The sequence below is a fragment of the Macrotis lagotis genome, chromosome 2 (genome assembly GCF_037893015.1).
Source record: "Macrotis lagotis isolate mMagLag1 chromosome 2, bilby.v1.9.chrom.fasta, whole genome shotgun sequence".
NCBI lineage: Eukaryota > Metazoa > Chordata > Mammalia > Peramelemorphia > Peramelidae > Macrotis > Macrotis lagotis.
In genome coordinates, this window is record NC_133659.1 from 16044541 (window position 1) to 16070798 (window position 26258).

General features: G+C 47.8%; 2 protein-coding genes across 8 annotated transcripts in view; one reads left to right on the forward strand and one right to left on the reverse strand.

Moving 5' to 3' along the window:
- DOCK7 (dedicator of cytokinesis 7) overlaps positions 1–22715 on the forward strand; it is a 168536-nt gene extending 145821 nt beyond the window's left edge. For 4 of the 7 annotated variants that reach the window (XM_074221272.1, XM_074221274.1, XM_074221275.1 and 1 more), the window contains 7 exons: positions 8058–8192; positions 9013–9102; positions 9226–9462; positions 9787–9930; positions 11837–11943; positions 12238–12405; positions 13966–22715. In XM_074221272.1, the coding sequence (XP_074077373.1) occupies positions 8058–8192; positions 9013–9102; positions 9226–9462; positions 9787–9930; positions 11837–11943; positions 12238–12405; positions 13966–14008 (924 nt within the window). In that variant the 3' untranslated portion in view covers positions 14009–22715. Of the gene's footprint in view, positions 1–8057; positions 8193–9012; positions 9103–9225; positions 9463–9786; positions 9931–10673; positions 10912–11836; positions 11944–12237; positions 12406–13965 lie in introns of those variants that run through there. The other 3 variants (XM_074221273.1, XM_074221276.1, XR_012475470.1) reach the window with 2 other exon arrangements.
- On the reverse strand, positions 16608–23567 carry USP1 (ubiquitin specific peptidase 1). The gene is made up of 8 exons (XM_074221280.1): positions 23245–23567; positions 22988–23114; positions 22798–22911; positions 22442–22602; positions 21066–21763; positions 20055–20225; positions 19286–19487; positions 16608–18987 (listed from the first exon to the last, which is right to left on the reverse strand). Exons 1-8 carry the CDS (start codon positions 23412–23414, stop codon positions 18246–18248), a joined length of 2385 nt encoding a protein of 794 aa, XP_074077381.1. The 5' UTR covers positions 23415–23567; the 3' UTR covers positions 16608–18245.
- Between the last annotated feature and the right edge of the window lie 2691 nt (positions 23568–26258).

The following is a 26258-nucleotide window of genomic DNA, read 5'->3' on the forward strand; positions in this document are numbered from 1 at the left end:
CCTTTTCTCGTGCCTGCGTTCATAGCTGCATTTGTTCAAAGCCATAAGTTTCTAAGGCATTTGAGTTTTTTCTGAATTTCAGTGTAGAAAATCATGTTCTGTGTTTGCCATATTTCCTAGCGTGAATTTTTTTTCAATTCTCAGATAGTATTGAGCTGGTCTGATTTTCTAGTGGGTTACGTATGGAGGTTTGTGTCTTTCTCCTATGACTGGTAGATCATAACTTCATAAGACCATGTCCAGATTTTCATGGTTTTTAGAGAGAGTAATCCCGAAATACTGAGAGCAGGTATTTGGCAGGACTCTTTTTCTCATCTCTTGGAAAGATGAACTGTATTTCTTTGAAGAGAATGCCCTCTCCTGTCCAGAGGCTGGGTTGGGTACCTGCTTGTCCGAGGTGGGACTGACCTTTGATGGGGGATCCTCCCCATCCCATTGGACCAGGATGGATGGCACCTAGCCCTCCTGCTGCTGCGCTACAGTGGAGTTTGGTAAAGCAGTGGTAGCATCAGGATCAATGTAACCTCCTCTCCCTCATCAGTGAATGCTCCTGGTGCCCTGGAGCCTGAAACGCAGCACCCAGGCCAGCCCTTCCCAGCCGCCTTCACCTGCTGAGCCGTGTCTTGTCTCGCCCAAGAGTTAGTTAGCAACAGGTTGTCCTGAAAGAGGCCATAGTCCCGTTCTCTCAGGACTAATCACTTGCTTAAGTCTCCACAAGTCAGCAAAGCTGTCAATCGAGCCTCGATGTACAGGTTGCTAATTTCTGAAGAGCAGATGCTCACCTGGACATGTAATGTTTGACTCTCCCCATCAGGCTTAGATCTGACCCCAACACAGCACTGCTCCTAGGCTCCCCAACATGCTGCATCCCTCTGAGGGTCTTGCTCTCCCCCTCCCCCCATGCCTCTTTTGTCTCTTTTTCCTTTTTTTTCACTTCCTCCATACTTTCCCTCTTCCATCTCCTCCCTTTCTCCTCTTTCTTCCTTCTCCCTGTCTCCTCCTTTCCTCTTCCTCCTCCTTTCCTCTTCCTTTTCCTTCTCTTCCCTTTTCCTCCTCCCTTTCTCGTCTTCCTTCTCCCTCCCTCCTCCTCCTTTTCTTTTCCACCCCCTCCCTTTCTCTTCTTTCTTCCTCTTCTCTTCCTTCTCCCTCCCTCTTCCTCCTCTCCCCCCCAGCTTCCAGCTTCCCCCCTGCTCTTGTCTCCCTCCAGGCATTTCCCAGGAGGGTGCTGGTCCCAGGAACCCAGGTGCTGTTGGTGCAGGTGTTTGGTTTGGTTATCTCTTTCATTTGTTGGGATTTGACTGGTGTCAGGAAGGGAACAAGCATTTACGCAGCGCCTGCTGTGTTCCAGCTCTGGGATTGGGGCCCATTTTTCCCTTGTTTGATCCTTTGACAGCTTTGCCAGGCAGGCAGGTGCTGCCGTGACCCCATCTCATAGTGGTCAAGAGTGACCCTGATCTTTGCTCCCTTGTTTCCTTACTTGTCAGATGGGGACAATAAAAGTCTCCCCTCCCAGGCTTGTTGGGTAGCTCCAGAGCCCTTGCCCCCACAGGAAGCGCTAGAGAAACATCCAGTTCTTCTTAGTCACTGCCATCTTGATGTCACTCTAGGCTAGGGTCCCTTAATAAACATTAATAAACATTCCAGGGCTGCCACACCTACATATACAGCCGCCGCAGGTCTCCGGAGAGCCAGGAGCCATGCTGTACAGTCAACAAGTATTAAACACCATTGGTATAGACCTGCCTGCACTCTAGGAGCTTGTAGTCTAATGGGGGAGACGGCGCACAGAGAAAGCTGACGAGCAAAGGAGGGGAGAAAAGGAAAAATGCAGACTCGGGGTCAACAGGTCATGAAGTCCCAGAGTCAAGTTGAGCCCCCTCTGTGGATGGGGGTTTGGGGGCTGATCAGGCAGGCATACAGATGGCTAGCCTAGACAGCATTTGTCCTCCTTTATGCCAGCATTTCCCCGCCTTCATCTGCCCCGTCTCATCTGGACACTGATCTGTCTTCATAGTATTTCCTTTTCCTCTCTTCCTCCACCACAGTTGTTTTTGTGGCCTTTGGCCACACCATGCATGGTGACTGAGACTGTCAGAAAGACCCGAGTGTGTACCTTGGCCTCAGACACCTACTAGCTATGTGACCACGGTCAGTCACTTCCCTGCTCTTGCCTCAGTTGTTCAAAATGGAAACAAGAAACAGGACTGAAGCAAGAACAAGCTCATAGAAACAGCAGAAACAGTTTTTTAAAAGGTGGTGTTTTCTGCTTATCTTTAGAAGTTGAGTCAGGGAGAGAGGATCATGCTCAATAGTTTAGGAAAGATGAGAAGGGGCCAGATGGCTCCTTGTGGGGAGCCTGTGCTCACATCCAGGGCGAGTGGATCCTCAGCCAGGAGAGACTGGATAAGCTTTACTGAAGAGGGTAGACGATCTTCCATGAGGGAAATGCCCCCAGGAGGCTCGGGGGAATCACAACAGCCCAAGCAAGTAGGACCAGAGGCAGGTGCCCAAGAAAAGGGGGTGGAAGACTCGGAGGAAGAGACTGGATCTGGAGCTGAGCAACAGGCCGCTACGGTGGAAGTGACCTAATCTGAATTCTGTGAAGGAGGGTGAGAGAGAAAAAGAGAGAGAGAGACAGAGACAGAGACAGGAAGGGAAGAAGAGAAAGAGGGGAGGAAGGAAGGAAGGATGGATGGACTTATGAGTGGCATGAACTCCAGGATGGGGGACTGGACCCAAGGACTCAACATATGCCCAGCTCCAGACTCTGTGACAGCCCTGGTGCAGTATCCTGTGATGCAGAAGGGCCAGGGACCTCCCCTATGCCTGGCTGAAATCAAGCTCAGCCCCACCCCTCATTTCTGAGCCGCGAAGACACAAACTGTCGAAATCCACCCCAGGGCCTTAGTGGGAAAGCAACAGGACATTGTATGAATGAATCCGGGAAAGGGGAACTGCCTGTGCAGCAAAGGAAGTCCAGAATCCATCCGTAGGGTCCTTCTGTGGGTTGCCTCATTGGGAGCGTACAAAGAGGCTTTGAGATCCAACCCCCAGGGAAACTGCTGTCAGAGGGAGACAGAAAGTGAACATTAGGGAGAAATAAGAGGGGGAAGGAAATTACCCAAGATCTCAAGATGAAAAAAACACCTGAAACATAAGCAGATAAATTAGCTGGGAAATCATTAATGGCAGAAAGAAAACCTAAACCTCACTGCTCTGGGGTTTAGGAAGGCAGATATCACAGGATTATTAGATAAAAGATTGTAGGGTCCTATAACTTAAACTCTGAAGAGAAACCCAGGAGGGATGTTAAATTGTCATTGAAATTTTGAAGACATAAAGAATGATCAAAGGGGGAAGGGATGGAGCTTATCAAAAAGAGACCATTATAGATACCTCGGAGATCACTTATTAACGTCTATTTTTAAAGGTTTTTAAGAATTTCAGTCTTTAGGGCAGCCAGGTGGTGCAGTGGATAGAGCACTAACCCTGGTGACAGGAGTACCTGGGTTCAAATCCAACCTCAGACACTTAAGAATGACCTAGCTGTGTGACCTTGAGCAAGTCACTTAACCCCATTGCCCTGTAAAAAAAAATTCAGTCTTTATTATTAAAAAAAAAGATTGAGGATGCTCTTTCATTCAACATTCCCGTTAAAAAATGAAACCACGTAGGGGCAGCTAGGTGGCCCAGTGGATAGAGCACTGGCCTTGGAGTCAAGAGGACCTGAGTTCAAATGTGACCTCAGACACTCAATACTTAGTTGTATGACCTTGGGCAGGTCACTTAATCCCACTACCTTGCCAAAAATAAAATGAAACCACAGGAACCCTCAAATAATCATTAACCTATATCAGCAGAGCTCCTACCCCTGGGAAGAAGTTGTGACCCCGAGCAAGTCTCTTAACAATTGTCTGCCTCAGTTTCCTGAAATGTAGAATGGGGTTATTGGTACAGGTTCTTTGTGAAGATAGTATGAGATAATAGTTGCAAACCTGAGTTCTATATCAATACCATAACTATTGTTACTGCTCCCCCGCCCCCGCCACTATCAGTAATACTACTACTTATTAGAATTAGTAATAATACTTCCATCATTATCCCGGCCTTTTGCTATACTACTCCCACCACCACCACCACCACCACCATTACTATTACTACTCTTGCTGCTGCTCTACTACTGCCCCCAGCACCATTGCTATAACCATTATTATTATTACTTTTTATTACCTTTATTTTACTGTTGCTACTGTTGCTGTTTACACACTGTCCGCCTCAGTATACAGGCTCCTTCAGTCAGGGGTGACTTCCCTTGTGACCCTACCCCTTTTGGACAGTGTGGTACGAGGTAGATGGTTAACAAATAGGGCTCTCAGGGAGGACTAGCCCCTCTGGGCCACTGTTGCCGTTGTAGAATGAAGGAGCTAGATGGAAGCAGCTCTAAAGTCTCTTCTAGTTTGGAATCTCCGTATTCTCAGAGCAGAGTAGCAGAATGTTCCAAACTTTGACTTCCTCCAGGACTGGCCCCAACCTGATGTCTCCTAGTGCTTCAATAATAGCAAAAAGTGAAAGCCTACTGGTCATCTTACTGGTAGGGCTACCATAGGAAGAGCTTGGGGGAGGGGTCTTCTTGGGGTTGGGATCATCACTGTCTTCATGGCCTACCAGTCCCTTGAATGGGTGTGTATGTTCTAAGCAGGCTCTGTGGAGCAATTAGAGCTTGGCCAGACAGTGAAGACACTGAGGCCATCCACTGCATCTGATGCGTCAAGATGTCTTGAGTTTTGTCCTGCCACTGGACTTTTGTGACTGGAAGAGAGGGCGAGGCTGAAGTCTTTGTGCAGCTCTGCCTTTCCCTGTTCCAGTTCATGTGTGAGTTAATATGGAACCCATGATGTCATTGATCTTCAAAAATGAAGGATAAGCTGCAATTAAAATTTTAAATTCATTGACAGACTGGTTGATCGAGAGCCACCATTTAAAGAGAACCTGAAAAGTGATTCATTTAAGAAAAACCTAGGTAAAGAATACCTAGCAGATTCTCCTCCCTTACCTCTTGTCTCCATTGACATCTCAGTTCATCTCATGGGCCTTCACAAGATCTTTCTTGTTCCCCTCCTCCCTCCCACCAAAAATTACCTGGCATATATTTTGTCTTGGGCAGCAGGAGGGTGCAGTGTTACAGCACTAGGCTCAGAGTCAAGAAGAGCTGAGCCTCAGATCCTTTCTTCCTAGCTGTGTTCACCTTGTTTGCCTCAGTTTCCCCATCACATAAAATGAACTGGAGAAAGGACAAATCATCCCATTACCTTTGCCAGAAAACTCCAAATAGGGACAGAACTGAAAAATGACTGAACAGCAATAACAACATTTTTGTATTGACTTGTCTATGTGCATGTTGCCTCCCCAGCAGAATGTTAACTTGAGGGCAGGGAGTTTTATTTGTGCCATTTTACCTGCAGTGTCTACCATGTGGATTCTTATGCTAGTGATTCCAGTACCATGTAGTAGATTGTACCAGATGATCTCCATGGCCATCTTCAACTCAGAATTTTTAATGTGTCTAAATGGAAGGAAGGGTTTTTTTCCCTCCTGGTTCAGATCATACAACTTGGATTTGATTAGGTTTTCTTTCTCCATTATCAAACATTTATTGTTCTTTCCATCCATCTGCCTCTGAAATAAGAACTTTTTTCAACAAATGAGCATTGTCAAAACAAATTCCTATATCAACCATGTCCAAAAATATGTTTCTTGTGTTTCCTTATCCTTGTCAGGAGGGGGCAGCTTTCTTTATCATTGATGCTTTGGAATCATGATAGATCATTATAATTGATTAGAGATCTTCAGTCTTTTGAAAGTTTTTCTTTTTAAAGTGTTAATACTATAATATCAATTGTTCTCTTCATTCTGCATTAGTTCATATAAGTTGTTTTAGGTTTTCGCCGAAACCATCCTTTTCTTCATTTTGTACAGCCCAATTGTGTTCTGTACCGTTCGTGTACCATACTTGGGGTTCAGTCATTCTCTCATTAATGAACACACTCCCTTAATCTACAGTTGTGTGCCATACAGAAAGAACTGCTATAAAGAAGCATATGGGAATCCTCTCAATGTTTATACATAAAAATTATATATACAGATATATTTATACATCAAAATTGTACATAAAATACAAATAAATATTTTACATACACATATATGGGAATAGAGGAGATTTTTAAGTAACTGTTTGAATATCTCTCATATTTTGAAATGCCAATTTGGTTAACAGGTTTTTTGTTTTTTAATCAGGGAAGTCAGTTGATAATGTAGTTTAAAATTAGATCCATTAGACCTAAAGAGATGTTTCTGTCTGCAGTAAAGCTCAGTAATCGTGTACTTTATGTGAGGTCACCATCCCCTTTGCAGGGAATGTTAAGTTTACAGTTGATTCATCTCAGATACTTGATACTTAATAGCTGTGTGACCTTGGGCAAGTCACTTGACCCAATTGCCCCTCCCCCTTCCCTTCCCCCCCACCAAGATTGATTCCACTGTGCTGAGGACCCAGCAACCAAAATGAATCATCCCAGCCTCGAGGGCTCCCATCCTGCTGGGGGATCCATACCAAAGTGAGACACTTTTGGGAGGAGGAGGAGGAGATTAGCAGGGATCAGCAGGACTCAGACTCTGCTCTTCAGGGGTTTGTGGCTGCTGCCCTCCCTGAAATGATAAACAATTCGGAACAGATTGAGAGTTTTCCAAGACAGCGTCTGCAGGATCTCAGCATTAGGAGAAGGGCCGGCAGTCTTGGCTCGCCACAACAAAGATGTCCATAGACTGGGTTGCCCTGGTGCTGGTGGAGTCCTTTGTGATCAGATCTTTATGCAAAGACTGGATAAAGTCTCCTCCAGGTCTCTCCTGGTCAGATCTGAATTGGCTTAAAGCAATGTATGTCCTGGACCTCTGTGGCAGGAAGCCTATAGCCCTCTTCAGAATAATGTGGGTGTGTTTTCATTTTTTAATTGAAATAAATGCTAAATTTCAGGTAGTGAAAATAAAGAAGAAATTTCCGTTCCATTCAAGTTCATGGGATATCCGTATAACTAGCCATTGACTCCAGGTCTAAAGAAGCCCCATGAGTTCTCCTCCATCTAAACTTGTGATGCCAATATAATGTGTTCCACAGAGCAGTGTTTTCAGTTTTTCCATGGCCTTTATATTATTATGTACCATTTTTCTTCTCCGGTTGTATCAACCTGTGACCACGTCTAAGAAAATAAGGATGAGGGGGCATGAAAATGACACGTGAATTCTCTTTGCACAAATTGACTGGCAACTCTGTGTAGGTACTGACCGCAAAGCCCTTGCTGTATAGCCAAGCAGCCCCATGGCAGGTGGGATTCTAGAGGACAGAAAGCATCTCTGATTATTTTTAAATTACTTTGCATTTGGATTCTCCTTTCTTGGTGAGAGTAAGAAGGGAGCTTGTCATAGTTTCTTCCTAAAATAAATCTGTGGTGGACGCACACTTTAAACAATTTGAACCTTAGAAAACTAAACCAGCCTTGCCCTCAGAATGTGCTTTTCTTTTTGGCATTTTTGGTTCACAATCCTCTTCCAAGCATAAGTCATTGTACCATTTTCGTAGGCAGAGAGACTCTTTGAAGGGCTTCTGATATGGACCATGAAAAAACCCACACATCACTATTGTTTCAGTACTGATGTCATTGGTGTGATGCACACATGAGCAGCATTTTTTTTTAAATCAGAGAAGAATTGAGTCCAGTTGCCTGGATTTCAACCAGTACATCATACATGATCTGTTCTTTGTGTACTAGCCTTAAAAAAGGCATATTGCATATCTAGCAATTTGGGGCGTAATAATGTGGTGTTCTTTATTTTAAATATTTTCTGTAAAAAAATGATCAAAAATATTTTGCCTATAGAAGTTTCCATTTTATAAACCTGCACTGATGTAGTTTGTGAATAGAAACCAGTTAACCATGTTGTGGACATAGTTTGTGGCATAAGACGGCTCTTTGTGTTGAGATATTGTCATTGTCTTCACCTAGGATGGCAAGCGGATGTTTGGGACCTATTTCCGTGTGGGTTTTTATGGGACCAAGTTTGGGGATTTGGATGAGCAGGAGTTCGTGTATAAGGAGCCCGCGATAACCAAGCTTGCAGAGATCTCACACAGACTGGAGGTGAGTGCTTGGATGGCTCCGGAGCTGATGTTCCTGCTTTGCCTGCCTGAATGTTTAGCCTGGCAGGTGGCATTTGGGGGCTTCAGCAGGGCTTTCTTTTTTAGGGTGGTTTAGAATACTAAAATAATGATCAAATTAATTACATTTTTCAAACTAGTTGCCCAAGTAGTATTTCATTTACTCCTCAGGATCCCAGGAAGGTAGTTAGGGATGCATATTATTTACATTTTATAGACAATAGTTAATGAAGGGCAGAGAAATTATTGGCCATTATTAACAGAATTGGGATTAGAATCCAATTTTTCCTCTTACTAAGTAAGGCAATACTCCTATGAGATGAGCCAACCTACCATTGGAAGCACTAAGTTTCCCTGGAGAGTAGCCCACCTGGAAAAATCTGACCCACAAATATTGAACTTTTCTCTTTTGATTAATCAGTAGTCAGGATTTGGTTGCTATCATCCCCTTTCAAATTGTTTTCTTCACTTTAGTGGTGTACCTCTTTCTGAGCCCCATTTAAATTGACCTTCCTTCCTGTTCCTTTTCTGTTTGGTTTTCTTGAAATTCTGTACTGAGGATTGTGTGTTTCCTCAGGACATACGCTTGTGTTCTTTGGCTTTTTGTAAATTGGGGAAAAAAAAATAGGAAATTTGAATAAAGTCAAGTTTTGTTGGCATGTGAAATGAATCATTTTTTAAGATTATTTATGCTATTTTACACATTAAAGCATCTAAGTGCTCTCTTCACCACAGTGCTGTTCTTATCTTTTCATTCTGTGTGGAATAGAGCCTGCATGTGAAATGTTTTCTCTCTTTTTTAGGGCTTTTATGGAGAACGCTTTGGAGAGGACGTCGTCGAAGTGATCAAAGATTCTAACCCTGTGGACAAGTGCAAACTAGATCCCAATAAGGTACTGTGACAACAGATAGCCTGGAATAGAATGATACCTCAGAGATGTTCCCTGATTTACTTGGGAGAAACTAAATGTATGATGACATGACTTTGCAGAAATTCAGGTGGTTTTTCTCCTTAGGCCTACATTCAGATTACATACGTGGAGCCATACTTTGACACATACGAAATGAAGGACAGAATCACTTACTTTGACAAAAACTATAACCTTCGGCGCTTCATGTACTGCACCCCCTTCACGTTAGATGGCCGTGCCCACGGGGAGCTTCATGAGCAGTTCAAACGGAAGACCATCCTCACAACGTCCCATGCCTTTCCTTACATTAAAACCAGGATCAACGTCATCCACAAGGAGGAGGTGAGGCTGGAGGTCAGAGTCAGGAGCAGTGACGGGGGCTGGCCACAAGTGCAGTGCCCTTCATCTCTGACCCTTCAGAGTAGCTGTGAAATGAGACTCTCACATTGTTGCCCCCCCCGGTCAGCAGTGGCTTTTTGCCTTATAGGTTTGGTTCTTCATGGGAGAAACCAGGGTTTGGAAATAAAGGCTAGGCTAGAATCCACATTGGACTTTTTCGAGTTTCAAGTGAAATTCATCAATTTTCATTAACTTCATTAATTCAGTCATTTTAATGAAATTCATTGATTGGCTCAATGCTAGTCTTATGGTTGCCATTTTTCTTAGATCATATTGACACCTATTGAAGTTGCTATTGAAGACATGCAAAAGAAGACCCAGGAGCTGGCATTTGCAACCCATCAGGACCCAGCAGACCCCAAGATGCTTCAGATGGTCCTCCAAGGATCTGTAGGCACTACAGTAAATCAGGTAGAGGTCTTAAGAGGAAGAAGTCAGAGTAAACACTTTTTTTTGGTAAACTAAACTTTAAGATGTAAGATGGATCTGAGTCCATTACTGGGCCTTCCTGGCCAAGATACAGATTGTGCACCCTGGCCTGTCCATCCACTGCTTGCCAAGGATGACTGCCAACGTTCTGGGGTTTTTTCCTGCTTCTCCAGGCATCTTGAGGATGCCAGCAGAGCACGTGGCCTGCCCATTACCAGTCCACCTCTCTCCATTTCCTTTGAGGTCCCTCATTTGTTTTGTGTGTGGCCAGCACCTGCTCCCTCTCCTTGGTACCTACCTCTTCATTTCCTTCTTAGACTGGTGGTAAATTCATTGAAAATCATAATGTTAGGGGCAGCTAGGCAGCATAGTGGATAAAACACCGGCCTTGGAGTCAGGAGTACCTAGGTTCAAATCCAGTCTCAGACACTTAATAATTACCTAGCTGTGTGGCCTTGGGCAAGCCACTTAACCCCGTTTGCCTTGCAAAAACCTAAAAAAAAAAAAAAAAAGAATATCATAATGTTCCATTACTCACCACCACACAGCAAAACCAGGGTAGGCAATTGATCAGGACTTTGGATAGGTAAAGAAGAAATCAGCTGAAAATGGGTTTTGTCCTCTTCAGGAAGTCATGGCTTCCAAGACTTATTTTAACCCTGTGGTTGCACATGATAAGGGCAAGAGCCTAGTTCATGCATTCATTTTTTCGTGAACATCTTCAGGCCCTGCTCTAAGCCAGGCCCTTTCCTGGGAGCTGGAGAGGAAGCAGCCCCTGCCTTCAGGGAGCTTGTAGTCTAGCAGATGGACAAGTAACTACCACACTGATGCAGAGGAATCTGGAGATTGTGGGTGGAGCAGGGAGCAACAGGGTTGATCTACCCGACTCCCTCCTTCTACTTGGGACACCAACAGAGGTACCAATAAAGGATACCACCTCGAGCCAACCCAACTAACCAGGACGTGAGTACTGGTGGAGACCCTCTCCCCAGAGACAGGTACCCCTTCCCCAAGTATGACTAGGTATGACTGGGTGGTCTGTGATGCCAGGATGCTTGAAGATGGAACAATGTCCCTTTAAATTTGTGAGGCATAAGCAGAGGAGGTTTGAGACTGGGCAGAAGGAATTTAGCAGATGAGTGTGGGCCACAGGGTAAGAATGACCACAGCTTCAGTTCCCAGGGGCCACCCAGGTTTCTCCCACCCAGGTGCTGTTGTCATCAATGTTGGGGGCCAAGAGTTTTCTCTCCCTGGCTCCCTGTCCTTGGATTGGACATGGGGAGGAGGCCAGAGTCTCAGCATGAATCTATTTGGAGCATTCCCAAATGTCTCGCCACGTTTGCCTTATAACAGAAATCTAACAGGTTAATGTGTCTCCCTGTGTGGTGGCAAGAGTCCTGGCCTTGCTCCAGGAAGCCCTGAGCTCTGACCCTGCTGCAGTTGCTGCCCTGCTGGCTGCCCCCCTGCAGGTCGCTGAAACTCCATCTGCCTCAGCATCCTCATCTCTAGAATGGGGATAAATTGTTGGGAAGAGCCAATATCAGTCAAGGGTTTTGCAAATAAACCTTGAACACTGTCTAAATGCTGGCTCACTATCATTCTTCTCATTGCCCTCATCAGCATGGTCATTGACTCCTGGTGGTTTTTTATTTTTTTAGGTTTTTGCAAGGCAAATGGGGTTAAGTGGCTTGCCCAAGGCCACACAGCTAGGTCATTATTAAGTGTCTGAGGCCAGATTTGAACCCAGGTACTCCTGACTCCAGGGCCGGTGCTTTATCCACTGTGCCGCCTAGCTGCCCCTCTTGGTAGTATTTTAGAGAATGGGCAGCGTCCTTCTGACTTCCAGCACCTTGCACACCCCTCACTCGGTGAATCTTTTGTCTTGCAGGGACCATTAGAGGTGGCCCAAGTTTTCTTGTCAGAAATACCCCATGACCCCAAGCTCTTCAGACACCACAACAAGCTACGTCTGTGCTTCAAAGACTTCACGAAAAGGTACTTTGCAGATGATGGAGCAGGAGGAGCTGGCCCTACTGCATGAATGCTTTTCCCAGGAGTCAGACCCTTGGTTGGATGAGCAGTCCCCATCAGGGACCAGGGCCCCTACCTACTTAGCCTTCCTAGTGATTGACCCATGCATGTCAATGTAGTTAGTGTGAATGCCAGTCTGGATAATCTACATGTTCAAGCCCCAGCCATGGATAAGGTGACCATGACCTCAAGTGACACTGGGAAAAGCAGCCTCCACACTGCCCTCCTGCTGCCCACTGACTGGTCTCGTTTTTATAGGTGTGAGGATGCCCTAAGGAAAAACAAGAGCTTGATTGGGCCCGACCAGAAGGAGTACCAGAGGGAGCTGGAGAGAAACTACCACCGCCTCAAGGAGTCTTTGCAGCCGCTCATCAGCAGGAAGATCCCCCAGCTGTACAAGGCCTTGCTGCCCAGCACTGGCCACAGGTACTCGACATGGGCGCTGTGTCTAATCTTGGGTGGGCTCCAAGGCAGAGAGAGAAGAGGCTTTGGCCTAAGAACAGAGTTTCTCACTGGAAAATGAGCTTTGGCAGTTCCCATCTCTGGCAACCTTTGAGCTAAGGAGGTACGGTGGCCCATCAGGGGTGTTGGAGAGGGGCATGTGTATCACCTATGGACAAAGCCTTCATCTTCACACCATCTTATTCCATGGATTCCTGTGTTTCTACCCCCTAGAACATGGAAGAGTTAACTTAGAAGTTGGTTATTGCCTTGTTAACGTATGGCGATTAAGTTGAACCCTCCCCCGAGGACGTTTCGAACTCCAGAGTCAGAACTCATAGTTCTCATTGTGTCTCTGATACATCTGATGACTATAATGAAGGAATGACCCCAGGAGTGTCTAGGAGGTTGGAGGGAGGTCACCCTTTCCCCTAGTGAACTGTCCTTGTAATCAATGGAGAAGTGAGCCTTGAAGCAAAGAGGGTGTGGGGGACGAAGGCCCTTCTAAGGGGCAGGAGGTGGATGAGATGCCTGTGAAGGGAGAAGCAACAAGATGACACTACTTGGGCATCCGTGGCAGATGGGACCAAGGGGTGACTGGGAGAGTGGCAGTGCTCTTGGCAGAATAGGACTTCAGAGAGGGGACTATTTGGATTGCGGAGACAGTGGGTTGTTTGGGATATGTTGAGATGCCTGTAGCACATACATCCTTAGCTTAGGGGAGGATTCTAGGGCTGGATGTGGAAATCTGAGAATCCTAGGAATAGGCTGATAATTAACCCCAAGGAAGTGGGTGAGCTCCAAGAGTGGGGAAGATAACAGGCCCCAGGACTAAGCTTTGGGGGACACCAACGAATGTTGGGATGAAGAGCTCAAAGAAGAGAGGGAGTCAGACACAGATACTGTCCTGAAAGGCTAAGAAGCATTTATATAGGTGTGAGGATGCCCTGGGATTCTGATGCAAAGGAAGACAGTTCCTGTCCTCCAGGAGCTTCCCTTCTAAAGAGCAAGAACAATTATCAAAGAGGGAAGGGCAACCGGACACAGCCCCAGAGGCAGGAGCACAGCCAAGTCAGGGACAAAGGACAGCTGGCCTAGGCCCCTCTGCACGTGGCAGTGCCGGAGGAAGGCTGGGAGCGGTGTCCCAGGCACAGAGGGATCACCAAGGTGAGAGGGTGATGGACGGTGTCAGGGGCTCGGATGGATGAGGGTGCCCTGGGCACCCTATCTAAAGTGCCCACCAGGTGGCAGCCCTGGGCCAGCACCCCAGGATCCCTGCTTGCCATAAGCTTACATTCCAAGGAAGCAAGCAGCAGGTCCTATAAACATGCGAGCAACATCAGTAGGAGGTGAATAAATGACCTAAATAAAGACATCGATACCAAGTGGCAGAGGGAGAGAGGGCAGAGTGGGGAGGAGATGAGGTGGGAGGCGCACCCCCCCCGGTCTGGAGGAGAGTGGGGAACTTGGAGGATCTCTCCTTCAGCAGGGTGGGGGCAGAAATGACTTGCTTCTAAAAACTTCCCTTATTTTTTTCTCCCCCAGAGATTCCTTCAGCAGGATGAGTCTTCGCAAAGTGGATCTCTAGAAACAGGACCGAGCACTTCCCCAGTTTATTGAAAAGAGAGCCATGGTGTCAATAGTGAGAATCACAAGTTTGATTGAAAAATCAAAATCTGGGACTTCATTTTGGACAACACGCCTTCGTTTACTTTTATGGAAGAGTTCAGTGGCCAAAATGATACTAAATTGTCAAATGTGGACTGTCACCGCATAAAAATCATGGCTGATGAGATGCTCTAAGCTTTTTAAAAGCCATTTTTATGACTCAAAGGTACACTAAATATGTTTATTATTATTTATAGCATACCTAATGTTAAATTTATTTACATTAAGTTCATAGATTTAATTTATATTAGCTTTTTCAGATGCATTTTTGAACCATTTTAATGTAGTAATGTTTATTTTAAAGGTACTTATTAAATATGTGGATGTTTTCACTTATTTTATTCCGATGTGAACTTTCCCATTTGTTGGTGGTGGCAGAGGCTGATAGAAAACTCATTTTATCTGTTGCTTCCAAAGTCAATGAAATTATGACTGATGACTACCTAGATCCAAGAAAGAGCAACAAACCTGTTTGCAGAGGGATAATTGGAGCATATGACATTGTAGAATGAAGAAACTAGAGATAACAGTTCCCTAGTTCCAAGTTGCTGCACTGAGTGTCCTATAGCCTGGTGGCCATTGACCATCCACATCTTGTGAAGAGCAGAAATGACACACAGACACAGACATATGTGCACACACACACACACACACACACACACACACACGTCATCTGAGGCAAGACTCGATATAGCAGGTAGAATTCCTGGAGATTCCAGAAGACGGGTGACTGGGCTAGATTGTCCTAAATGTTGGAAGAGTCTGGAGCCTATTCTGATTTGGTTCTCTGGCTTCTATTTTTTTTTTTTTTAAGGTTTTTGGGGGGGGGTTTGGCCAGGCAAATGGGGTTAAGTGGCTTGCCCAAGGCCACACAGCTAGGTAATTATCAAGTGCCTGAGACCGGATCAGAACCCAGGCACTCCTGACTCCAGGGCCGGTGCTTTATCTACTGCGCCACCTAGCCGCCCCCTGGGTATTTCTTTCCAGTGAAACAAGATGCCCACAGGCCATGAAAACCAAACCACCAAGCACCAGCTTCTCCAGTACCATCACTCCGAGGGGGCTGCAAGTCATTTGGGTATGATTGTGAATTGGTGCTGGGGTTGTATTTTCAGAATCTATCTTACCTGTTCCTTAAAGAAAAACCACTCTGAATAGCCTCTGATTGTGTTGGCCCCTTGAAAAGACTTTTTAGAGAAATTATTGTTGGAAAGTATCAGATGAAGAAGGATGGAGTCATTTCTAACCCTCTTGCAGGAAAATTCAGTAGTGTCTGGACTTGAGAACATTTGAGTGACTTTCAAGTTTGTGCACAAATTGATGCTCTTTAAAGCAGTGCTGATCATTGTCTTGTGTCCTGTCTTTGAATGATATTGTTCATTGATCCCAGGGAAGCAGATCTTTCTTCTGTCTAGAAGTGTTTCAGCAGCATGACTTCTTGTGGCGATGACACCAGATCTGGAGCCAGATTCTGTAAAATGTGTCCAGATAGACCAAACCCTTTTGAGCAGCCGGTTTGACTGACCCAGAGGAGGGAGCAGCATCTAGCCTGGCCTGTATGCAGATGGACAGCCAAAGGCTGGCTGCCAATTGGTGCCCAAAGGTGAGTGCCTAGAGAGACCCTCCCATGTCCTCCCTGGGCTTGAGGGGGGAGAGATGAGGAGAGGAAACCAGAGCAAGTCCTAGGTGAGTAGGATGAGGACGATGATAGCAAGGACAAGCTAAGCTATGATCACAACCACTCAAGAGACAGGTGCTGTTACCCTTTCCTGCTTTAAAGGCGAGGAAAACTGACGCAGGGGTGAAGTGACTTGGCCAGGGGTGCATGGCTAGGAAGTGTCTGAAGCTGGATTTTAACTCATCTTCCCACTGCCAAGCTTTGGCATGAACTCATTGTGACTGTCTTGGGGCCCCATCAGCTCCTTTCCTCATCTAGAAAGTCAGTGGGGCTGCTGTAGGAAAGGAAGCCCTTCTGCCTGAAGCCAGGACCCACACCCTCTTCTTACTGGCGGCGGCTCCCCCATGGCCTCTGTGTTCACAACTGAGCACAGCCCAGCTCACCAAGGCTGCGAGAACGGGCAAGTTTGTGATGGGGAGGCTGGGGAAGGGAGCAGAGCGGAGGTGGCGTCTTCAAAGGTAAGTCCGGTTCCCTCAGTGTCAGGCGGGGTGGGGCTGCCTCCCTCAAGCTTAGTTGTTTGCCAGTGTGGTCCCACAGTCCACTCGTATCCACCTGAGGTACCACAGTTGTTGCAAGGTAATCTACAGCCAACTGAAAGGAATTGTTAAGTAAAAGGAATCGTAGCGACTGGGAACGTGCTTCGGATCCTGTTCATTTACAAAAGGGATAGTGCAAGACCAAATTGGCCCAAATGCCTTAAATACCTCTGTAGTCTACCTTCAGACTCACAGCCAAATCCCTTCACATAGGGACCTCTGCCTTAAGGGAAGAAACCACCTCAAAACACCCCGACTACTTCCTAACAACTTATTTTTATTGAAAAAATACCTTACCCAAAGTCTTCAAACACATTATCTTTATTGTGTCATTTATTATTATTTATGCAGTCACTGTCCATTGTCTAAACAGTATAGCAGTCTAAGAAATCGAATGTAATCACAGGAGCCTTAAGAATATTCAGGAAAGCCAAGTCTGGCAGTAGTAGCCCATGCGCAGAGTGCTGTGTCCATTTCCGGATGCCATCTTTTAGAAGGTCAGTACATTGAAGGCCCAAACCCTGGTGAGAGGACTGTTAAGACTGTGTATGCGTGTGGTTCAAAAACTATTACCTGAAGGAAAGAAAACTAGGAGCGTGGGGAGGGGGCACTAATGAGGAGGCTGACTTTGGTGATGAATTGACATGGGAGCCTAATAAAGGCCACAGGGTGGTTTTTGACCCTGCTTGTGCATTTTAGGCCTCAGCAAATGGAAGAGGGGGCAACACTGGACCAAATTATATTTTCCTTTCCCTGGAGATCTATTTGGTCCTAGTGTTTCTTAACATAAGCAGAATCATGACTGTTAAATCATGTCCAAATAAAGCCTTAAAAGACAATGGTCTTCTCAATAAAACAATTGGCTCACTCCAAATAAGGCTCCCCCTTTTTCATGTACTCAGTAGGGTAAATAAACAGTGTCCTCAATTCTTTAAGTAAGTAAACCTTTAAGATCTGGTAAAGTTGGTATATTACTTTTCATACAAGAAAATACTGTTGTAAAGGTAATTATGAATGTTTATTCCACATATATACACAAATTCTGTTTCTGAAAAGAAACCAGATGCTTTAGGGTAGAAAGCTGTTAAGTACAAAACTTTAGTGCGTTTGTATACATAGTTGCTAAGCATTTTTAATTGAATGCCCTCCCTGCTTTAAAAAAAAAAAAAACCAACCCTAAAGGTCATACCTCTAAATTTTTATATCCTATTTACACATTATATAGCAATATGACTATGAAGAAATCCAGACTACTCTGTCCAAACCTGACGGATCTGCTAAAGTACAAAATCATAATCATAAATATATATATATATAATCTATAAAATCCTTCCCAAGGTAGTGATGGGCAAGGATTGCTGACCAAGGGCTTCTGAGATACACCTTCCAAAGTGATCCAAGGCACAGAATTCACACCAGTGTGAACATGCAAGTTCTAGAATCTGTGTGTCTTAACAGCCTCAAAGGATTCTCTGCTTTACGACTTTGTTATAAAACTAAATGCAATGAGGTGGCTGCTTCCTAATTTACAAACCCACACGATCTATAAACATTTTGGCAGTAGATAGTATTCCAAAATATGGAAAATACAAATACAGCACTTTATTTTTAAAAGCCAATACAAGAGACAGGTGTAAAACTTTCTTTAAAAAGTGTTTTTAAAGAGCTCTATTTGGATAAATTGTTCCAGAACCTACATGTTTGTCCTCAGAAGCTAATGTATTGCTAGTCTCTAGCAGAGTGGTTAGTGAACACAGAAAATGAATTCTAAAAATTAACAGGGTTTTCAGTCATTCAAATTTCACTATTCATACAAAAACTAGAGACCAGTAATAACCTAGGAGCTTCCAAAGGCCAATGAGCTGCTACCTCAAGGAGTCTTTGCTGTAATCTCGATTTTTTAAGATTATCCAAATCTGTTTATATACACAAAGAAAATACACTCACTCACTAATTTTCTTATAAAACAGCAAGTAAGGAGTGGATGTGGAAGATGTTGCAGGAGAAAGAGAATTCAGAAAGTCCTTCTCTTCTGTCACTTTGACCTCAGAATCATCAAAGAGCAGCCACTTGCCCTCGTACTCCTTCAAGCTCTGTATCACGTCAGCCACTTTGCTTTCCAGCCCGTTGGCATTAGCGTCCGTCTGGCCACCGAGCTCCTTGTATCTGTCCGGCTCCTGGGTCCCACTTACACCGCTGGACTCGGGGTTTCGGTTCTCAGCCAGGGCCCCAAGGACCTTCTCCGGGTTGGACGCTCGAAGGCTGCTGCAGAACTCATAGTCCGGCCTGCTCTTTTGTCCCCCGAGTAGCCCAACAGCTTCCACATTTTTTTTGCTCAGGACTTTGCTGGGCTGCGCATTCCCATTGACTCGAAAGGACACTTCATCATCATAATCTTCAGCGAGAGCCTTGGCATCCTCCTCGTTCAGTGGGTCAGGTTTGCCCATCTCGTACGTTTGGTCCACTACAAAATTCTCCGTATCAAGTTCCAGACTGTTAAGGTCAGTGACTTTAACAGAAGCGGTGTAGTGCCCACTGCTGATGGTGATACCACTGTGCATCACCACTGCAAAGAGTCCATAGCTGTCATTGGTCGGTTTGGTGCTCCACTCTTCCAGGGACAACTTCAAGGGTGTCAACAGAGGAGTGTTGATCTTGGAGAGACCACCACCATAACAATCAAACCTTTCAAAGAAAAAGGCAAATCACTGTATAGACATCAAGTATGAAGTGAATTTGTTTCTGGCATTTCAAGTACTTTGACTAATGGATTCAAGACTTAAATCTCTGAGGACTACTCAAGAATCTCATCTGCCTCAGTTAGCTGCAAGGTGACACAGAGGAGACACATTGGTCTTTTGTTCCATATGCTAGAAAATCAGGTCCCCATCTGTGACAAGACTCCTCCCCTCTCCCCTTCTCCCTGGGTGTAGTGGGGGGCGCCCATGACACGCCTGCCTCTGCCAATCACACTGATACTCACTCCAAGCCCGTGGCAGCAAAGCACTTCAAGTGGATGGTGATCACCTCCGGCATCTTGTCAAAAAGGAGGCTTCTTTCTGCCTCTGTGTAATGATGGCAATTCTCACAGAAGTATTTGTCCTCACCCACAATCCTCTCCACGGAAGCGAACTGGGAGATGGCCCACTTCAGGCTCTTCAGCTCGGTCTTGGGCTCTGGAGAAACTGCAGAAGACAATGTGTTCTGTCACTCCTTGGACTCATTAAACAAGGCTTCAAATAAGCATTCAGGAACTTCCTGATTGCAACGGTGTCTGTGCAGCAGCTGCCCACTTCCTAGCTAGATGCAGGGTGCCATTGCTTTACTGGTATAGTAACTTCTATGTGGTATAATATAGACCATATCAAGTTCAAGAAAGGCACCCAACCTGCTTTAAAAGTGGGAGGTGGTTACAAATGTCAGTAAAATAAGACAACTGAAAAAGATCTAAGAAGGCCTGAAAGCAAAAAGGCTCCCAGAGTTAATAACGCCTCTAGGAATGCCCCACTTAAGATAGGGCATCAGTTCTATCTGAGCAGGGCTTCACTATTTGGAATAGATGTTAAACTGATGAAAGGCCAGTGGGAAATGAGTAGCCTCAAGGACCCTCCGTGGGAGGCTGGTTTAAATGAGTAATTAGTTTACATGTATCCTGTGGAGGCCAATGGTTTTGAATTGCACCCTCCTGGATTCCTTTTTCCAGCTGAGAGCAGAGCCTGGCCCACTTGGCTGAGGCTATTAACCATACTCACTTTCTGAACTCTCCTGCACTTTGGAACACTCCTCCTCTTGGACAGGCACGCTGATGTCTTGGAAGTCCTCCCGTCTCTCGGTTAAACTTTCACACTCCAAGCACCGAGTTCTCAAAACCAGCTGGCCTTGGAATAACTTCTCCACCAACTCAAAACAAACTTGTTCCATCCCTACAAGGGTATGCACAGAATCAAGACACTTGCCTGATATTTTACACTCTTAATACATGAACAAACCAACATTTTTCCTTTTTTTAGGCCCATTCACTCAGTCCATTGTTAGCAGATGAGTTAACACTCATGTTTTCCCTCCCCTTTATTTTTTCAAGGCCTGGCTTTTAAAGTCAACCTCTTCAGAAAATCAGGAATTAATTGCTTTAACTAACTGGGCAGGGGCAGTGGATAGAGCACAGTCCCTGGAGTCAGGAGGACTGGAGTTCAAATGTGACCTCAGACAATTTACCTATCTGTGTAATCTTGGGCAAGTCACTTAACCCCAGTGCTTTGCAAAAAAAAAAAAAAAAAAGGGTGGGGGGGTGGCTAGGTGGTGCAGTGGATAAAGCACTGGCCCTGGAGTCAGGAGTACCTGAGTTCAAATCCTGTCTCAGACACTTAATAATTACCTAGCTGTGTGGCCTTGGGCAAGCCACTTAACCCCATTTGCCTTGCAAAAAACAAACAAACAAACAAAAAAAAAAGTAAATAACTAGCTGGGCAGGAGTGTCCAGGTGGCAGTACCAGCACAATGACCAGCTCACCCCCACTATAAGCACTCAGTTTTTCTAGGACCCTGTAACAACAACCTTGGAAATCTTAAAATCATTCAAATTTTCTCATAGCATTTTTATTCGTAGTAAGACGGAAGCCCATGGTGCTGAGTTGGCTGCTGCCTGTGACTCTTACTGCCTTACCCCCCCTCCCAATATTCCAAGTGCCTGCAGTCAAGCCTGCCACTGAAGGTTTAAAGCCCACTTTGCATCTAATGGATACTGGGAAGAGGTGGATACTGACCTTTGTTTCTCAAAGACTGTATTTCTTTGTCCTCTGTGCTCTTCCCTGGAGGTACAGATTCCTCAGGATCCTCTTTTAAGGTGCCTCTGATCTCCCCTTTCAGGTCCTCCTCTTGATCCCCATCAGTTTCTTTAGAAGACCCTTTGGATCCCAAGTGTGTGGTGATTTTCCCCAGACTGCAGAACTTGGAAAGGATGCTGGGCTGTTTGGAAGTAGGCTTTAGCCAGTTTAGTTTGAGTCTTGATTTCTTGTGGCTCGGCCGGCCACTGTCTCCATCGGGGGTACCGCTTTTGGGGGTTGCTTCAGGAGAACTTTCTAAATGAGCGTCCCCAGCGGCTTTTCTCTTGGACCGGGTCTGCCTCTGGTTTTCTTCAGCTGCTGCAGGCTCCTTGGATAGCTTAGACTTCTTCTTGGGATTTCCAGCTTCACTGTCACTTTTCCTTTTCCCATTTCCCTTTGGGAATCTGTCTTTCCCTTCCTCGGAATTTGTCAACCCATCATCCTCAATGGCATTTGTTTCATTGCCTTCTCTTAGAGGAACAGGCTTCTCTTCTAGCTGAGGTGACGGGTCTGCTGGCATGTTTCTCAGTTCTTCCTTCTTTAAGAGTTGACATGTTTCCTGAATATTTCCCAAGATGCACTGCAATACTTCCTGAGCATCATGCTGTAGGTATCCTTCATACATAGGGTTCAGTTCCCTGTTAATAACAAGTTTTCACTGAAATTGTTGTCATTTAAAAAGGTATGTTTTTTTTAACATGCAAGACTGAATTATTTCAATTTAAAACAGCACAATTATTGGGCAACATTGTCAATGTTCTTACATATGCCTTTTCCTCCCAATATATATACAAGCATCCCCTTGCCCCCCCCAAAAAACCCTACAAATTTCCTAACTGCAGACAAAACGTCAAAAAAGTAGGTGTAGTGAGACCAAGAATTCAATCATTCGCTATGAAGTGAATACAAAATTTCCATTCTTAATTCAGATACATCTATTAAAATTTAATGAAGTTTTGTAATTAGTATATAAGAGCATTTTTTAAACCGTCCAAAAACTATTAAATAGGATCTGGTGGTTTTTTCCAATCATTTCAAGTCATGGCCAATTTGGAGTTTTCTTGGGAGTGGTTTGCCATTTCCTTCTGTACTTCCATTTTACAGGTGAGCAAACTGAGACAAATGGGACAAAGTGGTTTGCCCAAGGAAGACAGCGTTTTTGTCTGCAGACCCGGTGCTCTGTCCACCGCACCACCTAGCTGCCCACAGTATTCATAGTCTTGCTTAGGCTGCCTCTTTGGGGGAGGGGGAGGCCGGGTTCCACGTGGATGCTCGGTAGCTTAGAGCAACCACTTAAACGTCATCCCGGGCTATACCTGAGCGTGTTCAACAGCCGCCTCGGCTGAGTAGCAAGTTCATCCGTGTATTTCTCTGGATTCAAAAGAAAATTGGCCTGAAGTTGTTCAACTGAAATGATTAAAGACTGTAAGCTGCATATTAATTCGTAGCTTGCCGGGTTGTCGTCTTTGCAATTTCCCTGCAGGAGAGAAACACAAATGAGCTCTTCATCAGACAAGCGACAACAGAGTGCTTTCCCTTCTCTCGAGTCAAAGCCAAGTTCAGCAGGACGGAGCCGTTCCGGGAGCGGAGGAGCGGGCCGAGGCTCTTCTCCGGAGCCCGAGCCGCCGTGCCCAGGCCCGGGGGGCAGCGCGGGCACCGGGCCGGGCCTTACCTTGTCGGCCGCGGGGCCGGGGCCGGCCTCGTCCCTCAGGGCCTCCCTGCGCCGGGCGATCACGCTGGACAGGCGCTTCACGCCGCTCTTGAAGCCGGGGCAGAAGTACAGCACCTGCGGGCGCGGCGCGGGTCAGGGGGCGCGGGGCGGCGCGGGGGGCGCCCCCTCCCCCGGCCGCCCCCCGGCTCACCTGCAGCACGCTGTTGAGGTAGCAGGTGTTGCCCAGGTTGCTGAGCCCCACGAAGGGCAGCGGGCTGTCGCGCTTGTCGCAGCCCAGGGGCGAGGGGTGCGCGGCGGCCGCGGGCACCACCTGGTCCCTGCGGGGCGGAGGCGGGTGAGGGCCGGGCGCCCCCCCCGCGCCCCCGCCCCTCCCCCCGGCGCCCCCCCCCTCCCCCCGCCCCCCGGCGCCCCCCGCCCCCGCCCCTCCCCCCGCCCCGCGGCACCCACACTTCGGGCCCCGCGGCCGGGGGCTCGCGCTCCTCCTCGTCCGGCGCCTCGGCGAAGTCCAGGGCGCGCTTGGCCTCCTTCTTCTGGAAGAACTTGAGGGACAGGCGGCTCTTCTTGGGGCTCCCGCGGGCCGGCGGGCCCTGGCCGTCCTGGGGCAGCACCCCGGGCATCGTCCCCTCGGCGGCCGCACCTGCCGGAGCCCCGCGGTCACGACCCGCCCCTCCCCGCGCCGCGGGCCTCAGCCTCCCCGCGGGGCCGCGGACTCACCCGCTCATGGCCGCTGCCGCCGGCGCGGCTCCATGGCCGGCCCGGCCCCCGCGCCGGGACACGCCGGGCCGCCGCCCCCGCGGCGCGCCCAGCTCCGGGCCCGGCCCCGACCGGGCGGCGGCGGTTGGGCGGCGCGGGCGGCTCGCGGGGCCTGGCTGGGCGCGCGCCGGGCTCGGGCCGCCGGGCTCGGGCCGCCGGGCTCGGGCCGCCGGGCTCGGGCCGCCGGGATCGGGCCGCCGAGGCCTGGCCGCCGGGCTCGGGCCGCCGCAGCTCTCGCGGGCGCTCGTGTCCCCGCCCCCAGCGGCCCCGCGCGCGGGCCCAGGGGGAAGCTACGGGTCGGGAGACGGCCCAGAGCGCGGGCGGGGGCGGCGGCTCCGCACTGGCCCGCGGCTGCCGCCAGTTACTCAAACCGGCCAATCGCGGGGCCCGCGGCCGGGGGCGGGGGCGGGGCGGCGCGGCGTGCGCCCACCCCGAAGGGCCCACAAGAAACTTTCCGGAGGCGCCGCGCGCTTTCTTCGCCGAGGGGGCGGGCTCTGGGGGGGGGGGGGCGGCTTCCCGCGGAGCCAGGAGCCCGGGACTGGGGCGGGGGCGCGGGGAGCGCGTGGGCCCTCGGCGTCTCCTCCGCGAGCCCTCCCGCGTTACCGGGGAAACCAGAATTCAAATAAAACGGCGGCCCGGGGCGGGCGGGGGGGGGGGGCTCGGGCCGGGCGGAAGCGGAAGTGGGCGCGGCCTCCGCGGCTCTTCCGGCTTCCTCGGGGGGGCGACGCCCGCCTTGTCCCTTCTCTGCCCCGGAAGCTACCGAGCCCCGTTCGCGCCTCCGGGGTCAAATGCGGGCAGGTGGGGCTGGCGGGAGAGCGGCTGGGGGGGGGGGGCGCTGCGCATGCGCGCGGCCCGGTCTGCCCCGCCCCCGCCCGGCGCAGCCGCTTCGCTCCGGTTCCGAGGGGCGGGGGCGGGGCCGGGCGGGGCTCGGGCCCGGGGGAAGCGCCCCGCCCCCGCCTGGAGCCGCGCCCGCACCTCAGCCTTGTGCTACACGATGCCACCAAGGGTGGCAACCCCCGAACGATTTAATGGGCTCAACCAATACAAAGCAAAAACAGCAACCGCAGTGATCAGCAGAAAATGAGAGTCGTAAAAGGGCTCTTGGTCTTTAGACGTAGATCAGAAGCAAGATTCTTAGGGGAAAAAATGTAGAAATTAAATGGTAACCCCCCCCCCCGCCTTGAAAAGCGGCAAAACAAGAATTTAGAATCAAGCATAGGGAGGGATGGTAAGCAGATGGCAAAATGCTAGGAATCTCCCGGCTCTCCCAAATTCCTCTCCCCCCGGAAACACCTCATAAGGAACTTCAGTGACAGAAATGAAAGAAATGTTGGGTAGAGCAGTTGTCCCGTCTAAGATGAACTCTGGAAAGGTCTGACCTGTGAGGTGCTGCCACCAGGGCCGAGGAGCAGATGGCACTGTGTGCCAACCAGCAGCACCCTGGGTGGGGGCCGCCCCAGGCTCGGGACGTCCACCCCGGCGCCCCTGCTAGCCCTGGGCTGAGGACGCGGGCACGCTGAGGGCACAGCCCCGGCCTGAAGAACGGCCGAGAAGGAACGAGTCCACTCCAGTGAATGCGGCTGCAAAGGGCACGATGCCCTCCTCGTGGGCCCACTCTCCTCACAGTTTGGCACAGGAGGGACTGACTGGAGTCACCTGCACCAGAATGGAGTTCTTGGTTTGGGTTTCCGGATAGAAGAGTGAATTGGTGCTTGGGCACAGGGAGTGCAGAGAGCGCAGGTACATTCCCATTGCTGTGAGGAGTGAGAGTTTTTGTGCTGGCAGCACTGTGGGGGGCCCTGCATGCAGTTCAGTCCCTGAAGTCACTCAGACTTAAGGCAGAACCCCCCCCCAGAACTCTGAAAATAACCATATAAAAAAACCTGAAGCCTAAAACATTATCTCCCACACCCCAGTGGCTGAGCCTACACCTAACATGAAGTTAACAATCAAGAAATAGACTTTTAAAAATTAAACAACAGAAAAAGAACCTGACCATAGATAGTTATTATGGTGATAGAGATCAGGGTTCACACTCAAAAGAACAAAGTGAAGTTAAAACATCTACTTATAAATCTTCAAAGAAAAATATAAAATGTCACAAGCTCAAAAAGATATGTTGGGGGTGAGGAAATATCTTACCCTAGAGAAAAATGAGAAGAAAGGGATGGGATAAGGGGTCATGGGGAGAGGGAAGATCAAGGGAGAAGCTACTCAGATTCAACACACTTTTGGACAGGGCCAGGATGAAAAGAGAGAGAGAGAATAGAATAAATGAGAGCGGGAGGAATAGAGTGGAGGTACAGCTAGTAATCGTAACTGTGGGGAAAATATTGAAGCAATTTCTCTAGTGGACTTATGATAAAGAAAGCAACTCACCCCAGAGGAAGAGCCATTGGAATCTGAACACAGACTGAAGTACATTTTTTTTCTCTCTATTCTTGAGGTCTCTAATCTTCTTGGGAGGGGAAGGGGGTTTATGTTTACTCTTAACCTTACAAAAAAATAATAGGAAAATACTACTGTTGTATATAATTGGAAAACAAAATGTTAACAAAAAAAGAAAAAGAAATGTTGGAAGAGCTCAAAAAGAACTTGAACAATCAAATAAAGTTAGAGGACAAAATGGGAGAATAAGAGTAATGCAAGAAAATTGTGAACAAGTAGAAAAAGACCTAAAAATTTAATGAAGAAAATAACTCCTTAAA

What these genes read in the sequence shown, in the direction of transcription:
- USP1 (XM_074221280.1), bottom strand. Translation starts at nt 23,414, where the DNA reads ATGCCCGGGGTGCTGCCCCAGGACGGCCAGGGCCCGCCGGCCCGCGGG. An exon ending in CCGGCCCCGCGGCCGACAAG is followed by an intron (nt 22,603 to 22,797) that starts GTAAGGCCCGGC and finishes TCTCTCCTGCAG; the next exon opens with GGAAATTGCAAAGACGACAA. An exon ending in AGTGCAGGAGAGTTCAGAAA is followed by an intron (nt 19,488 to 20,054) that starts GTGAGTATGGTT and finishes TGTCTTCTGCAG; the next exon opens with TTTCTCCAGAGCCCAAGACC.